This window comes from Salarias fasciatus, chromosome 12 (genome assembly GCF_902148845.1).
Source record: "Salarias fasciatus chromosome 12, fSalaFa1.1, whole genome shotgun sequence".
Classification (NCBI taxonomy): domain Eukaryota; kingdom Metazoa; phylum Chordata; class Actinopteri; order Blenniiformes; family Blenniidae; genus Salarias; species Salarias fasciatus.
The window spans coordinates 2672272-2684987 of record NC_043756.1 but is presented as its reverse complement, the minus strand read 5'-3'; the positions used below and the strand labels follow the sequence as shown (position 1 = coordinate 2684987).

Sequence of the window (12716 nt, the reverse complement as noted above, 5' to 3'; positions counted from 1 at the left end):
AGAATGTTCAAAAGTCAATCGATAGGGCTTTTAACTGAGAGCTACGACTCGCAGCTTGATCCTCACCCCCCCTCTGGGACTGGATCTCCTTCTTGGCCTGCTCCAGGATATTCCTAATGGCGTCGTCTGACCCAGTTTCAGGAGTTCGGATGCGTGGAGTGATGCTCCCTGCCACAGAGGGTAACAGAGAGAGAGGGAGGGAGGGAGGGGGTGAGTGGGATGGTTGATCAGAGAGCAGTTCCAAGGCTTTGCTTTTGACTGCTAGATCAATGGCTGCCTTTGAGCGCGTGCTGTCTGAGGTTGCAGTATACGGGAAGCTCAACTTTCAAAAGCCGTGAATCTAGGGAGAAAACAAAGTTTAAAAGTAGCACTATAAACACGGCAGAGGAAGCCGCCAAGAAGTCAAGGAAAAGGTCCAAGTAGATTAGAAGATCTAAACGCTCACCGGTCCGGGAGCCAAGCCACCAGAACGAGAGGCTCAAACCTGAATATTTACATGTTCCGGTGGCTGCATTAGCTCTCCGTCCAGAAACACGCTCAAAGGCTGGTTTCTTTAACAACTCAAGTCTGATATTAGACGCTTTTAAAAACAATATCGTCGAAAATTATAAAGATGAATTGTTGAAGCAAATCTGTAGAAAAGCAAAAATATAGGAGAGCTGTGAGGTGAGGCGAGGCATCTGTGTAGGTTCATCCGGAAATTAATTCAACTTTGATAAAATTGTTGCACAAATGTTGTCGATGTTCTGTCGTCCAGCCAGATGAGGAGACTTTATATCAGAAATCTGCATCGTCTTCACCCGTCTGGAGAGGCTTTCACCAAATTATACCTAATTAAACGTGTTCTCATATTTGTTTTATTTACACTCCACAGTAGTTTTCAGAAGGACTCTGAACTCTCGGATGAAAACAAAAAAAATGGTACAACTACAATGACAAAAGACAGCTAAAGCCACAAGAAACGGGGGAGGAAAAACTAAAAGGACTAGAATTTTTGAAAAGAAAAATGCTCAAAGTACCTTAAATTGACACTATTTTAAAGAGTCCAAAAGGTGGAAACAGCTAAAATGTCAAAATCGCCAAAAAAAAAAATGCTGAAAAGAAAGGCTGAAAACACTAAAACCGGAGAAAAATCAGCTGGAGATGAAATGTCATAAATGCAATATAAGATTTAAAACTATATATTAAACGTTATCGGCCTTGTTCGCCTCATTTAGGTCTTCAATGTGTTTAAATTTCAGAGAAAACTGATTTTTCTTTTTTTTTTACAATTTTCTATCAGTAGCAACGAACTAGCTTTAGCCTCAAAGCCTCAGGTTGGACTATAAAAACACCCATAATGCAACGGGTGGGGGGGGTAGTGGCTCAGTGCTGTACGAGGCGTGAAGGCGCCGCTCGCCGCTCTCTCTCTCACCTCTCTGGCGGACCTGGATGGTCCGGAGAGCCAGGATGTTCTGCTCGTCGGACAGGAACTGCTTCATCTTGATGAAGGGCTCCTTGCCCTTGACGGTCAGCTTCCTCCAGGGTTTGGGTCTGGCCAGGATCTCGCTGACCGAGCCCTGCGACAGGCCCAGGACGTAGTGCCCGAACACCCGCTGGCCGATGTTGTGCTTCAGCAGCTGCTCCTTCACCTGGAAGGCGATCTCCGCCGTGTCCAGCTGGTCGTCGTCCCCCGCCGTCGAGCTGCCGCTTTCCGACTGGTCGCTGGGCAGGCCGGCGTCGCCGCCGCCGCCGCCGGCCCCCGCCGAGCCCTGCGAGGCCGACATGAGGGCCACTTTGGCTGCATAGAGAGCGGTGGGGAAAGCCATGAGGCCGTCCTTCTTGAAGTGCGGCGACAGCAGCTGCTTGTGGAGGATGTGGTCCCCCGACAGCCGCTCGCCGGAGCACGGCGACACGGAGAACGGGCGCGGGAGGTCGTGGCTGGAGGACGACCCCTCCAAGGTGGGGGGGCCCGGGCTGGGAGAGGCGTGGCTGTCCGCCTGAGAGGAGGATGAATGGGACCCGGGCGGCCTCCCCGACTCCCGACCCGCATCCTCAGACTGGTCGTCACCTGCCGACCACAAACACAACCACAGCCGGCCAATTACAGACCGATCTGACAACTCAAAGGAAGCCAGGAAGGCTGAAAACTTGGATTACTTCAGGACGTATGATCCTGGAAAACCACCAACTGCTCCCGGGTACGAGTAATTAAGGTTAACTCTGAGATGCAGAGCAGTAATCTCCCCAGGGGATCAATAAAGTAACCTAGAGACCAACGCCGACCGCCAACAAAGGCCAAGAGAATCAGAGAATCACCGGCGGTCTGACCTTTGACCCTCTGACCTGCTCAACACCAGGAGTGTACCAACCAGGGGTCACCCAGACAACCCCCCCCACGGCGGGGGGCGAGCAGGACCGCAGGAAGTATGGCTACAGCTACAGTCTCAGCTCACGATCAGAGAAAAGAAAAACCGAACGACGCAAACCTTCAGCTTCTGACACGAGAATTCGTTTTTCTTTTTTTTTTACCGTTGCTGTGCAATATCCGGGTCTTATCCACCAGGTACTTGTGAGATGGAAGAAAGGCCTCTTTATCCAGCAGAAGAGCTTCTGCAGCCTTGGAAGATTCCTGCCAACACACACACACACACACACACACACACACACACACACACACACACACACACACACACACACACACACACACACACACACACACACACACACACACACACACACACACACACACACACACACACACACACACACGCGGTTAATTTTCGATGAATCAGTTACAGTGGCTGTCGATATCTTTATAATGGATGGCGGATCGGCGGCGGCGTGCGTTTCCCTCCGCGACGCCGGGGAACATCCGGAGGACGGTGAATACCTGCGACGAGCCGCCGTTGGCTGAAGCCAGCTTCATCACCTTGAGGATGCTGCAACGAAGACACAAGTCAGCATCCGTATTCATGAAAACACCGGCATCCATCGGTCCCGTAGCCGCGCCGGATTATCACCTGAGCTCGGTTTTAATCTCTTCGTAGTCCATCTGGGATTGCAGTTTAGCTTCTAATCTCTGAAAAGGCACAATAGCAAAATGTTTAACTTTGTCTTCATCAGCAACTCGGTCACTGCTGTTCCTCTCAGGCGTGTGGGAGCCGCTCGCCTCAATAGCCTCTGTCTTATAGGCCAGCTGGCGCTCCAGCTCCAGGATCTGATTGGCCGAGGTCTCCTGGACTTCCTGCAGCGTGAACTGCAGCCGCTGAACGTTCTCTAGAAGGCGGAGGATTTCACGGTCTTTTGCCAGCATGGCGGCCTCCAGCTGGGGGGGCAACACGTCGGCCTTCTCGCTCTTCTCCTGACGGGGTGAGACGAGAACAAGGTGTAAAGGCGAGGGAGGGGGCGGGGAGGGTGCTAAAGGCAGCGACGGCAGCCGGTGAATCACGGCGTGATTCAGACAGCTGGAAAGTGACAGAGCACGGCGGCTGTGGAGACGACCAGGTTACAGCTGAGACTGCTGTGGAATTAATTCACGAGGCAGACAATACGGGCCAAAGATGAAATATTTCCACATTTCAGACTCCAACATGTCTCTGCTGGAAGCACCACAACAGGACGAGCCGCATGGAAAAATACATGGTAACGACCGCCGTCTGTACATTTAATAAGAGGACCTGATTATTATTTAAGATGAGGGATGCAGAATACGGCCGGTGCGTCGATATTTTCCAGCTCTTATGGTCGATTACGGATACTGATAGGCGCACATACATTTCCACTTTAATATGAGAGAACATCAGGTCTCTGCTGAAGAGCATCTAACAGCTCATTACACATGTTTTTATGGTGATGGCCCATTGGCAGATAGACGCGAGATGTAATGTTTCGAATACACCGGCACCGGGGAAAACAAGGGCTCCATCTGTAACTCCAGGAACATTTTCCATCAAACAGAAACGGTAAAATTCCTCCAGCTGAAAAAGTTCTGTCCTGTTTTATGAGTATCGATGTTTACTTTGAGTAAACACTGACATTCAAGAGGAAGCTCTCAATCTGCACCGACACCACTACCAGAGTGTCAGGCTCACACACCAGTGGTGCTACATCCTAAACACGACTAAAGTCTGACTGATACAGACTGATCCAGCATCGACGCAGAGGCCGTGCAGAGGTGGTTTGCAGGGACGCACAGCCGTCCGTATCGGCAAGTAAATAATGGTTAATATGAAATAAAGTGTAATCGGTCATCAGTGCTTCTGTGATGATTTGAAGTTGTCTAAATTATACTTACACTTGATTTTAAAGACGTGTTTATTAAGTGAGTGTAACAGTTCAATAATTAAACTCGTCCTGCGGTGAACGCCTGACCATACCTCTGACCTGAACCAGACTCTGAAAGTCTCTCTTTTCGTGCTGTACAGTAACTACAGAGTTAGTAAAACCCTGTAAAGAAGGACCTCGCCGCTGCTGGATGTGTTAAAACGCCGTTACACACTCTGCTGAAATGTTGAGTGTTATCCATCGGTTGCATCAGTTTGTACTTGAGTGCTGTGAGTGGACAGATCTACAGCTCGAATGTTCCCATTTCAGCAATAACGGGAATAAAAAACACGCCAAACCCTGGACATGTTCCACCCCTGACATGACATTCTTCTTACCCTGCTGGCGCCCTCCGCTGGATGGCAGCTCCCCGCGGCGGCGCTCTGTCCGGCGGCTAACTGCTCCTTTAGCCTCTCCACTTCCCTCTGAGCCGTCTCCGCTCTCTGCACACAGACGCGGCGCCACGTCACATGACGGCGGCAGCGTTTCACACGGCAGCCGCATCAATCGGCTAATGAGATGATCAAGGTGAGAACATATACATAAATCAAAGGGAGGCGGCCGCCCTCGCCCAGAGAGCGGCGTGGAGTGAGGAGGCGAGCCGGGGGTGGGGGGGGCGGCGGCGGCAGACGAGGTGTGCAGCCACCGGTTCATTCTGCTGAGGGGGCTGTTTAGTCAGCCCACTTTATTCCCCAAACTGTTTACCTGCTCTGTCACACCCGGCCTGCTAATTAATGATTCATTTTGAGAACATTTATCTAGGAGCTGCTGGCAGAGAGCAGCCGAGTGAGAAAAAGAGTGCGGGAGAGAGGGAGAAGAAGAGGAAGAAAGAAAACAGAGGAAGAGAAAAAAGAGGTATCACCAGGATAGGAAGCAATCAAGGCAATGAGATAACTAAGAACCCCGGCGTTCGGCGCTCCGGCATCAATCGTGCTCGGCAGCCTCCCGTTCGCTGCTGAGTGGAGCCGTGCTGCCACAGCGCGCCCACCGACGGGGGCTCAGGTTTACACTCACTAATCACACACCCAGGGGAGGGGGGAGGCGGGGGGAGGGGATGGGGGGGGGCGCAGGACGGAGGGTGTCTAATTAAAGCCGAGGCTTGATTACAGGAGTGATTACCTTAACGAAGGAGCATCTCAATCAGGGAAGCGCGCGGGAAGACTGTACTCACCTGGTTTGCTTTCTCCAGATTCGCCATGATGGCGTCGACCTCCTCTGCCCTGGATCGCACAGACAGACAAAGAACGGCGGGATTACTGAGGAGACACGCTCGCTTCCTGATAAACAGCAAAACAGGCAAAAAATAACATCAACTCCCCCAAAAAAAGAAAAGAAAACAAGCCAAAGTGTTAACAGCAAAATCTTTCTAAAAGAAAGCCTCACTGAGACAGTTCACTGCTCTGAGGCCTGGATTCTGCACATCTGATCTGCTAAATTTACATATTTATTGACAGACACCAAACCGCGGTTTTGGGATTGGCGCAGTTTGCCGTACGGTTGATAGATAACGCCGGAAAACTGACACCGGCACAACACGGTAACCGACCCAGAGGCCTTGAGCACCAACGCTCTGGAGACTGTCACTGTCCGTGATTTAAACGGTTTGAACTTGGCGTCCGGGCGCGTCGCTGGCCCACGATCCTCACACCGCAGCCATAAATTGAAAACACCGTGCCAGGACTCGAACCCGGTCACCAGTCTTAATTCCCACAGTGTCACCTCGGCGCTCACAGCGGCAATATTTCACCAGATCATTCACAAAGTCACTTTTTTCACCCTCAGTGAATCAAATTGACTCTTCACTCACGCCGAATCTAAAATCCCCAAAAAGCCTCATTCATGACACCACCGGTGTTTTTACTGTTCTCCACCAGCCAAAGAAGGCTGTGTGTGGAGGACGACTGTACATCCAGAGGTTCATTAAAATAGATTCTGCTTCAGACTGGACGAGACGAGAAAACACAACAGAACCAAACAGATCAGACCAAAGTGGACCGGCCAAAGATAAACTACACTATAGAGCAGAATAGAGGGGACCTACTGTGAACTGGACCGCAACCGGCTGCAAACAAACACCGTAACACTAAAGAATAGAATAGAATAAAAATAAACTAAAAACCCGACTTGAAGTAATAAAAGCCAGAGTTTGTGACGGCGTGCAGCATTGAGGCAGGACTCAGACACGTGGACATGGCGGCGAGCCGGCTGCACGTCTGATCCACTTCCTCAGAACTCCCGAGGCTGGACGGGGTAGGACGTAACAATCAGAAGTCTAATTTAAAACAGAAGCTCAGCAGGATTATTCATGAGGTTTGTTTGAAGTTCAACAGTTTCATTGCGGCTCACATGGGACCCGTTTTCAAAAGGTAGATAAGGATGAATTAACGAGGACGCTGTGATTGATTTAAATATGCACATAGGTTGCTTAAAACACGCCAGTGGTTCCTCTCTTTTTTTTAATTTTTACCCGAAAGAAGAAAAACATTCAAAGATTGCCTTTTTTCAATCCGCGTTTACCAAACCACACTTTGTAATCTTTCACGCTTTGTGACTATCTGCTCCTTTGTCTCACATCAAGCTGCACAATTACCTGAAATATTAAGAATCCAATACGATCATTGTGCTACAAGGACTGGGGAAGGCGGAATCCGATCCTGTGGAATCAGCCGGCTGGCGTCTGAAACTCGGCCTATTCTTGGCGTTAATGATCACCGGCGTGGCGGCGCGGCGCGGCGCGGTCCGGGTTTCACGGGGTCTCGGTCGCGCCCGGGTCCCGTCAATAAGAGGCAGGATGGATGGCGCCCCGCTGACGGCCAACACTAACAGGTGTCAGCTCCACGTTTAATGAACTTGTGCAGTACGGAAAATGTTTTGTATTGATTACCTGCTCGGCTACTCAGGCCCAAGCAGACAAATAGTCTTTCTTATCAACATTGAGGAAACAGTCAGTGAGAGTAATAGAGGCCGGCCGGGCGCGGGGGGCTCGGGGGGTCAGGGAGGGATAACTGCAGCTGGAGCTCCGGGGTCAGGGCGTGAGGAATGTGACCGGCATCTCACACACACACACACACACACGCACACACAGACACGCACGCACGCCGGCTTTCAAACCGCAGCAAAAAGGTAAGGCCAAACTGAAAATGTGTCCAATCCAACAAAATGGATGGCAGTGGGTCTAGAAACATCAGTTCAATTGCGCCATGGATTAAGCCTGGGAGAAATCCATTAGCGGCGGCTGACTGTGCTCTGGAGCACAACCCAAACAAAGGAGTGTTTACTTTGAATGTCTATCGACATCCTTCATACAAGCTCAGATTCATTTCAGGCGTGCGGTGGATACATTGCGCTCAAAGACCAGGACAAGGTAGAGTGTTTTCTGAAGCAATCTTTAAATGGAGCAATTCTTCTTGAGGGCTGTCAAGGCCCAGCTGCCAGCGAAGGCAAACACAGACCTCTCTCATCGACCTGCATTAGTGGCTGAGTCACTCTCGCTCTCCCGCCTTTTACAATGGCATTCCTCCGCTCGGCGCTGGACATGAGTTTATGCAGGCGACTCGACGCGGCGCGGCGCTACGCTGCGAGCGCCGGCGAGGAAGGCCACAGTGATGGCAGGGCCAGACAGGAAGGGATGGAGGAGGAGGAGGAGGAGGAGGAGGAAGGTGTGTGAAAGTTACTCTTGAGAGGACACGGGACGCCAGGCGGGCTCTTACTTGTGGCTCATCTCCTGGTTGTATTTACACCGCAGGTCCAGCAGCTCCGTCTGTGCAGCATTCAACGCTGGAGGAAAAAAAAAAAAGGCCCGGCGGCAGAAAGTCAGATATTAACTCCAAAAGACACAAACTTTGACCTTAAAGAGACAATACTGCCTTTTTCAGAGTCAGTCCAACGTGTGGATACATTAAACATTAGAGTATCCTCCACACAGGAAGCTCACGGTCACACACTGAGCGCAGCAGAGCAACGCTGTTAATCTTTAATCTGACAAACTGATAACTTCTCCATTTCTACTTTAAATTTTAAAAAGGAGATAATAGACATTAAGGTCAAGCAGGGCCTGTGAGAACTGTGAAAATATACATTTGGCTTGATACACCTTGATGAAATGCACTGTGTTCCTTAAACTAGTAGCAGGTTATATTTCAGGACACACACACTCAGGAAGGAGTCTCAAATAAAAACTGATATTTAGTCTGTTCAGTGAGCCTGTTTTCTGTTTTCATCATCTCTGTGTGACAGTATCGGCATGCGCGGCGGCATGCGCCGCAGAAGGGGTGAAACGTGGTCAAACATGAGGTCCGACAGTGAATCTGGGTCAGTTCTGACCCACTGAGTCTCTGGTGGGACGGCGGCGTTTCACCAGGGGGCACCAGACCTGCAATCCTGCAAACACCGGCCGCCTAATGAGCTGGAATTAGACGCAAGCGCAACTCGGCTCACGGGCGTTTACAGCACTTACATGAGTGCAGAACTTTGATCTTCTCCTCGGCCTCTGATAGTTTGTCAGCCAGACTAACGTCGACGCGCTCCTCCTCCTCCTCCTCTTCCTCCTCGCCATGCCGCTCCTCCTCCCTGAGAGGAGAAACTCACGTCAGCCTCCTTTCAACCCGCAGAAGATAATAATCTCAAGTTTTAACGCTTGGCTGTTTGTGGATCATTTCCAGACATGTAGAAACTGCAGAGAGCGAGGCGTTCTCACCCCCGGCCCTTGGCCCGGTCCTGGTGGTTCTGCTGAGGGGACCCGGGGCCCCCCGGAGCCGGCGTGCTGTTGGGGGTCATCAGGGCGTTCAGGCAGCTGGATTCGGGGCTCTCCTCCGTCGCTGCTGCACCCGAGACCGCGGCGCCGTCCTCTGTGTGAGGCAGACGGCGAACTGAATCCTCAACACACGCTCTCCAGAGAAACCGGGCTTAAACGATACGCTGATGGTTTTCAATGCTTCTTTGGCTGCTTATTCATTCCCATGTGATAAATTGCTTGATAAGGTCATAGATATACTTGAAAAGGAACATTTCAATTACAGAGCGTTATCTCTGGGCGTCTGTAGGTTAAGTGTTTCACATGTTTGTTGTCTCAATTGAAATGTTTCATAAGGCTCTAAATGTTTTTAATCTCCGGCTTGAAATGTAATTTCAGAACCGTTGCGCTGTGCTGTGGCTGCAGTTCTCAACAGGAACGCCTTGAAAAAGATCTTCATTCTCCATAAAACCTACCAGGTCAGATGAGTAACACATTATTCACTTATTCAGTAAAAACAGACATAATTATGTTTTAACATTATGTTTCATCATTATGTTATGTTTTATGTTTTTTTTCTATTGTTTTCCCGCTAAATATATTTAGTCTTGAGCTACAAAAACATGTAAAGAGCACAGCTGATTAACTTCTATATTCAGTTGAGCTGTATCTCTAATCCTGAGACTGCAGCCACGTGTGGACTCGACAGGAAAGACTGACAGATGGACATTTTCCTGACATTCATTATTTCACAGTTCAGCTTTTTCCGGCATAATTGCGTCTGTTTAGGGAAGATTTATCTTCACATATCAGCCTGTTCACATCAGAGTTAAGCATTTATGGCGCACTCGCTAAAATATTTGTAATCTTAAAGTGTTTTCGAAGGATATTTCTGTGTTTAAAGACATCAAAGTCAGCATCACGCACCAATTATCCAATCAAACATCTTGCAAAGTGAAGTAAAATTGACCAAACTCACACATAATTCATCTTTTCTACTTAAAACTAAAGTCTGTAAACGGGCTTTAACGCTCCTTAAAATTACATTTTTCCACATATTCTCAAACTTTCAGGATGAACGGATCAGTGAGGAGAAACTGAGAGTTTTCTTTTATTTAAATGTGACATTTATTGTGTCAAAGTATAAGAAAAGACTCTATTTCAGGAGTCTGAGACCTGCAGATCTGAAGCTTTTAACAACCCAAAAAAACAAACAAATGTTTTCTCTCTTTTTGATTTATTTACACTTTTATCTGTCGGGGGAAAAAGGCTTAAAAAAAAGGCACAATAACTGAAATGGGGGAAAAAAAACCTTATTAGTATTTCTAAAAGGGAATAAAATCCTTAAAAAAGGAAACAAAAAAGAAAAGTGCTCGAAAAGAGAAAAAAATGGTTAAAGTGGCTCTAAAGCTCCTCCCTGCTTGTATTCATCACTGTTGAGCTCGGCACATTTTAATATTGAAAGATTCCTGATTTAATTCTTATCCTGTCTTATCTGATATTCAACTTTCTTTCTGTTTATTCTGTGTGGAGCAACGCTTAAAGGAATTCCCCTCTGGGATTAATGAAGTATTTTATTCTATTCTATTCTAAAAGGTCAAAATCGTCTGAAAAATGCTGGGAAAGCAGGATGAAACCACTCCGATCAGGTCGAAAATGTGATAAAATGTTCACCATCCAGCAGAAGATCCAGTTTCAGATCTACTGGATCCATGACCCCGGAAGCTCAGGTTATAAAGGTTAAAGGTTGCACGCTGACCCCTGGTGGCTCCCCGATGGACCCGTCCTCACCTGTCTTCTCAAGGCACTCCAGGTGTTTCTTCCAGTGCCCGCTGATCTCTCGCACCAGGGCCTCGCCGTCCGGCGCCGAGCTCCGCAGCTGCTGCAGCCTTTCCTCCAGGGAGTGCGAGGCCTCCAGCACGGGAGCCGGGTCTGCGGGAGCGCCGCCACAAACGTGAGCCGCCAGAGAGACTACTGAGGATCCGCACACTCCTACTTTTCAAAAAAAGCAAAATAGCTGTTTTACCGCGCGCGGCGCCTGCAAAGCACATTACAGAGTTTTCTGCATCGCAGTTTCAACAGAGACAGACTATTCCACTGAGACTTGTTTCCAAAGAGTGACTCTTAGACTTTCCCCACTCAGCCGCCTTTGAAAATGTTCACAGGCTGGACCTAATGACACAAGTGCCGTTCCGACCCCTCACATGTGTGCGAGTCTAATCTAATGAGTCTCCTCACATGCTGATGAATGGCAAAGAAGACAAAAAGATTACAATGGATGTGTGACAGAGACTTAAGTCCCAAGTATACACCTAGGCAAAGTGTAGAAAAAGTCTGCTCCTGAAAAGGGGGTTAAAAAAAAAAAAAAAAAGCGGGATTCTTTAGCACAACAGAGGAGCTGTTTTGCAATGCATGCGCGGCAGCACCGGGCCCATGGGGCCAACTAGGAGGCTGTTTCTCAGCTAACAAGTCTCCTCTGTATCATTTGATCATTTAAATTATTATGCCAGGAATTCTCAGGAGGCAGCTCGGCACTCCACATCACAGGGCTGTTTTTAATCTTCCCCTTCCCTTTCTTCCCCTCCCGAAAAGTTCAACAGCTCAGAGAGAGAGAGCTGCTCCTGTTGTGTACCTGCCTGCCGAACACCAAAGGAGGTGACTTCTAGTGCCAAAGCACAGAGAAGGAAGCTCAGGGGAGCTCCTTGACAAGGAGGGAGGGGGGCGGAGGGGGTGAGATGTGGAGCCACGTGCACGCACACACACACACACACACACACACACACCGCAGCCCTTCAAAACTCTAAAAGAGGAGGAAAATCGCTGCTTTGCTGCACAAACTTTTCTCCCACAGCTTTCATCCACTCATCTTAGACTTGTGTGAGGAACCCAATTGGATCCCCTCTTCAGTATGGGCACTGACTGAAGTGACTTTTCATAAGAAGTTGGAGCCACAGACATTTAAACTTTGCCAGATGCCACAGAGAGAGAGAGAGAGAGAGAGAGAGAGAGAGAGAGAGAGAGAGAGAGAGGGAAGAGCGCCGGCTCTGAACCGGCGGGCCACGAAAATAAACGCTCATCAGAGAGCGGGAGAAAAGTTGTGCGACGTGCAATTTGTTGAAATCCCGGTCACACATTGCAGCTCGCCATATCTGCATTTTCATCAGACAAACATTTTGGGCCATTTAATTGATTGAGCTATTTTTCCCAGGACCGTTTACAGTCAAACATTGTCTGCATTCATTGTTACACCGACTGTGGAGATATTGCATCAGTCACAAGGGACATCACTATTAAGAGCACAGCTCTTCCAAGACAAACAGGATGACTTAAAGCACTGCTATTTCATCGACCCACTGTCACAGAAATCACTTTATCAGCCTCTTTCCCATATATCCTTTCAACTTTTAATGATCAAAGGACAGAGATTATAGTAAGGGATCTCTCACGCATGGACAAACCAGGATTATCAATCAGTGGCAGGGGAGTGAAGTCAAGTCAAATTTAAAGTGAAGGGATATAACTTAAGTCTGTATACAAAATTAACCCCCATCAAAGCGGAGCAGCGGGGTTATTCTCCGAGGGCCGGGGATCTACAGTTACTGAGCCAGAGTCCAAGAAGGGCCGCGGATAACTTTGAGAAAGCAGACCTGCTAATTGAGGGAGCTAATAAGAAGCAGCT

At 48.8% G+C, this 12716-nt stretch overlaps 1 protein-coding gene across 1 annotated transcript in view; it reads right to left on the bottom strand.

Annotated features, from left to right (window-relative positions):
- cux2b (cut-like homeobox 2b) overlaps positions 1 to 12716 on the bottom strand; it is a 104617-nt gene that overhangs the window by 6849 nt on the left and 85052 nt on the right. The window contains exons 5-17 of the mRNA XM_030104099.1: positions 10829 to 10969; positions 9191 to 9193; positions 9002 to 9122; positions 8762 to 8874; positions 8016 to 8082; positions 5477 to 5525; positions 4644 to 4748; positions 3152 to 3343; positions 3003 to 3061; positions 2873 to 2921; positions 2512 to 2611; positions 1415 to 2050; positions 67 to 168 (exon numbers count right to left, since the gene is read on the bottom strand). Coding sequence (XP_029959959.1) covers positions 67 to 168; positions 1415 to 2050; positions 2512 to 2611; positions 2873 to 2921; positions 3003 to 3061; positions 3152 to 3343; positions 4644 to 4748; positions 5477 to 5525; positions 8016 to 8082; positions 8762 to 8874; positions 9002 to 9122; positions 9191 to 9193; positions 10829 to 10969 — 1737 coding nt within the window. The remainder of the gene's footprint in view (positions 1 to 66; positions 169 to 1414; positions 2051 to 2511; positions 2612 to 2872; positions 2922 to 3002; positions 3062 to 3151; positions 3344 to 4643; positions 4749 to 5476; positions 5526 to 8015; positions 8083 to 8761; positions 8875 to 9001; positions 9123 to 9190; positions 9194 to 10828; positions 10970 to 12716) is intronic.